This window comes from Coregonus clupeaformis, chromosome 24 (assembly GCF_020615455.1).
Source record: "Coregonus clupeaformis isolate EN_2021a chromosome 24, ASM2061545v1, whole genome shotgun sequence".
Lineage (NCBI taxonomy): Eukaryota > Metazoa > Chordata > Actinopteri > Salmoniformes > Salmonidae > Coregonus > Coregonus clupeaformis.
In genome coordinates, this window is record NC_059215.1 from 43,893,106 (window position 1) to 43,897,653 (window position 4,548).

Genomic DNA, 4,548 nt, shown 5'->3' on the forward strand with positions numbered 1-4,548 from the left:
ATGTACAGTATAGTACAGTGTGCACTAGAAGTTTGGGACTGTAGTAGACATAATGTATGGCATGTGGATATTATGGGGTGTCTCTTCTTTCCGCCGTCATGGTGCTGTACTTATGAGGATAGAAAAGGTGGCAGCTTTTGTGTTTAGTGTGTTCTGACCCCCCTGGGTGTGTTGCCTGGTAACCGTAATGCATTTTGGGGGTGGGGACGTGTGAAGAGGGCGTCACTTTTAGGGTCATGTGACTGAAGTTGACGTCCTCTCCTCGTTTTGCTTGCCTGTTGGCGTTGGTGCTCCTTCGATAAAGCCCCCGCTCCTCTTCCCCTCTCTCTCCTGGCCCCCCAGGATTGAGCCAGCCCCAGCAACCCACTGACCAATCAGGTTGCTCATTAATGTTTACATAAACAAATGAAACAAAACAATATGCAAACTCCCCCTGCTGTTGCTAGGGGAGCCCAGTGTGATTTGCTGGATTTTCTAACCGAAATTCAAAACTCTCAAAGCGGGTTGGCTGATAATTAATGATGTCGGAGGTGGGCGTTAAAGGAGCACCTAAGACCACAGGTGTTTCATTTCAGGATCCTTTAAGCTGTGATGCTAGTACACCAACGCGGTAGAGTCAGGCGGTCCAATCGCATGGCTTTGCAGCTGAAAATGCTACTGAGCTTTTTAACCGTTTTTCTCTTTAAAAAGGTGTGTCACTGCACAAGCACATGTGCTACAGGGCTCTACATTTAAACCAGAGCAGTTATTTAACGTCTGCGGAAACAGTATATGTTATTCTCTCAGAGCCATATTACTAGAGAACGAAAGCAAGACAAAATCGGTCTCCACACCCAAATTAAGTGCACTTCAGAATAGGTGCCTCAGGTTCTAACTTCTATTAGAAAATGATAAAAATAACTGTGAACAGATACCATATAGTTTTGATTGATGGTGATTTTTGTAATAACAGAAAATATCCTAAAAGAGCACAAAAATCAATGGCACCCAGATCCGGATCATAATTCTGCAAACAAAACCTCGGCAAAGTGCCTGTCGACCCAAACACTTGAAAATCGACTACATCTATCTATCAATCGATGTAAAGCCCTGTCTTTGTGTCTGTCGCCCTTATGCTGATCTCTCTCTCCCTGTCACTTCCTCTCTTTCTCGTTTGGGAGGCCCTTTTGAGCTCTCAAATGAACTATGTGTGGTTCTGTGGCTGAAAACCCTTTCCTCCTCCTCATGTCTCTAACCTGTGTCCCGTCGCTCCGTTGTCATGACAACCCCTCTCTCTCTTTTAGATTGTCAGCGGCTTGCTCGCCCTGCAACGCCACTCTCCCTTTAAGTAGAGAGGGGATTGTGGGGGGGGGGAAACCCTCTGAATATTGTCAGGTAACGTCCTTGCGCACGTGTGTTCTGGAACCCTGCCTGTGTGTGTGTGTGTGTGTGTGTGTATAATCTCAGCTCCGACACTGAGGTGAAAGACCCTTGTGTGTATGTTGTTTTCTCCAAATATTGCAAATAGAGGGTCGTTCATTTCTGAGATGCTGTGTGGATGTGAGAGGACAACCAATGTACTGTCTTTATTATCCTAAAAAAAGCTTTAACCCTTGCAAGCTAGCGCCAGGCAGATTAAAAAACAAATGTGGGGCTTGTGTTAGATAAGTCCATGTAATGCATACACATTGTTAGCTTTATGATGCTAAAAGCAGGGTTGATGCGAGGAAATTCTTGAAGATTAATTCAATTATGCTTTTTCTACCAGTAACCTATATAAAAACTATATATTCTTAATAATATGATCGTAATCAGGTTCTAATCTTCTAGGATTCTCCTAGGCCACCTCTCTCGGATATAGAGAGGGAGAGCTTTGGTTCCTCAGATCGAGGGACATCCTCAACCCTGCTTGAGTTGAGTATGTGCTGCGCTGCCCTACGAGGTCTTTAGACACGCCACACAGTATGGAGACAAGGCTATCGCTCACATCAGAGAAAAACCTCCACGGAGGGAAAAATCACTATTCTGTTCTAGTTCCACTTAAGCGACAGTGATAGATTCACACTTTGTTTGTATCAGTTTGCGCTGGGTGTAGAGAGTGGGAGAGGAGAGAGAAGTAATACTGGTGTTTCAAAGCACCTGCGGATGGAGAGATGAGAAAGACGAGCTCTCTCAGCCGATGCTGATCATGATTTTGATACTGTGTTGTTTGGGGAAATGAGTTCCAGGGTTTTCTGAGGGAGATGCTCTAAAATGACAAATGTTTTTATATGAGGTTTTTGTTTGACTACTTTGTCTCTAAATGTGGGATCTTACCAGTTGACATTGATTCAAATTAGTTGACCCTCTATCCCCCGTTCCCTTGTGTAGGCTCTATAGATTCACTGAATAATCTATATATTTAATAATCCAGGATGTGATTGTGGCTAGAGAGACCCTCCCTAGTTCTCTTGGTCTAGTTTGAAATCAATGTCCGTTTATCTGGTGTCATCAATAGAATGCCACCAGAATAAGCTCCTCCTACCTCTGTATGCAGGCTCCGCCCACTTCACCTTTGAGTTCTCTCACACACTCTTCGTCTGACTCCTGATTGGTTGAACGCCTGCATGCTAAAAAACACGCCCATTCTCATTAACCTGCATCCCATTAAGGAAAGCCCCTCCAATAACTGACCTGTTTCTGGGGTGTGATTTAAACTCTTGGGGCTCGTCATGTGTTTTGGAGGTGTCAAAGGTCATAGTACTTGTGAGGTCATCAGCTCCTTGCACTCACTGGTCTTCCTCATGCAGTAGTGCTTTTATATCAGCTCCTCTGAAACATATTGACACAATGTTGATATGACAGTCTGCTTCAGGACAACTAACCCAGTTTGCACCAACCGGTAGTTAGTAGCTACTGTAACTAACTGGGGCTTCGGCGTACATCTTTTTACTCTTCCTTATTTAGTGTTTTTGATTGGAATGGCATTATTTCTGACCAAGTTAACATCTCTCTAAATGTACCAATAATGCACATTTGTATGATTTCTTTGTTTCTCCGTTTTGCAGTAATTAAATTCTGCCCGGATGAGGATCCTCCAACACAGGATCCTCTCACAATGCCGACGTCACATTCATTGTGCCGAAAACAGATAGCCCTATAGGCCAAGAGTATGAAACCCACTTCAAGACTAAAAAGACCAAATTAAATTTCTGATATGAAAATCACATATTCCTCCAGGTGGCCCTTTAATTCGCTATATAGCATGACCTCTATGTCCTATGTGTGGGAATTTAAAGGTATTTCACATTTCCCAGCGCTGCTGCCGGATGCCGAAGCTCACAAGTACAGTGAACTCTGCCCTCCTCGTGAAATTATGATCAGAGTTTGTGATTGGCTGAGTTATCCCTCCAATGAGAAGCCAGGGGAACCGGGCTCTTTTCTCAATGTAAATCAACCAACTGTTTTGTCTGGTTTTATCTTTTTTGTTTTAGTTTCTTTGTTTTCTTTAACCTGTGCACTTTTATTATAGGATTATATAACTTTATATTATTAACCTAGGAAAGGTTTGTAGTGCTATGGTTTGTGAGTTATTTAGTCAAGTATACACATATATTAATAGGAATATATTTCCTCCTGTATATTGTCTCTTTGTACCATCTACAGAGACCATTTACTCTCCTAAAGTCACACCACAAACCAGAGTCAATTTATTGTTATTGTGCGTCTGAGAATTGATCCATCTGAATAACCATCCTGTCTCATAATATTATTTTATTATGCTGTTGGTTTGATTTTATGTATGTTCTACTGCCATGTTCTAAACAAAATCCAGGGTGAGCTAATTCTGGGGTTTTCATGTATTTATTATTCCTAGGAATAGTTCAAAGATAACGCGCAGAAACTTGACGACGCTCTGACTCAAAAAATGGTAAGAAGTTCTTGGGGGGAAATGTAGTGACAAAATGATTTAGTTTTTTTCCCATCTTCTTACCAGGGGTGTCACACTGATAAGGGATCACTGGCTCACAGAATTCTCTGCAAGTGCAACGATTAAATTCCAAATTGGAATTGTTTCATTCTCTCTTTGTTTATTGTGCCAAATCTTGGTACACCGTTTAGGTTTGAAAAGAATCAAGAATCAGAAAGACAAGCTGTACATCAGTGAGAAAGGTGTGGTTTGGGGCCGTGGCTTTCTGCCGAAGCGCTACCCGGGTTTTGTTTTGGGTCTGTTTTGTTCTTCATTCTGACCAGTAGTGCCTTTCATTGTTTCAAGAGAGAATCGTAGACTAGTATTTTGTGTTCGTTTTTTAGGGGAGGAGTTTGGGTTTAATGACTTTGTGAGCAGCAATAAATGCAAAGAGGAGTAGCCCTTTTTGCAGGAGTGAGATGATCGTTTTGAAATTAGCTAAATTCAACTGATATTGTATTGAATTCTGCAGGTCAGTGATCCCAACAGCAAATTCAGGGGTTTTGAGAAAATGTATTTTTTTTTTTAAATAAAACTTTGGGAACAAAAATAAATCCCTTTGGCCTCATATTGAACATAATGTTCCAAACACCACTCTGTATTTGGGCAGATCAGTGTAC

The 4,548-nt window shown here is 41.9% G+C and overlaps 1 protein-coding gene across 3 annotated transcripts in view; it reads left to right on the forward strand.

Moving 5' to 3' along the window:
- LOC121538572 (protein bicaudal D homolog 2-like) overlaps positions 1-3,902 on the forward strand; it is a 92,604-nt gene extending 88,702 nt beyond the window's left edge. Inside the window, exons 10-11 of one of the 3 annotated variants that reach the window (XR_006657393.1) lie at positions 1-1,374; positions 3,027-3,902. The exon at positions 1-1,374 is cut by the window's left edge and continues 594 nt beyond it. Coding sequence is in view for 1 of the 3 variants with exons in the window: in XM_045207222.1 (XP_045063157.1) it covers positions 3,027-3,029 (3 nt within the window). In the remaining 2 variants the exon portion in view is untranslated. The other 2 variants (XM_041846712.2, XM_045207222.1) reach the window with 2 other exon arrangements.
- Positions 3,903-4,548: the final 646 nt, after the last annotated feature.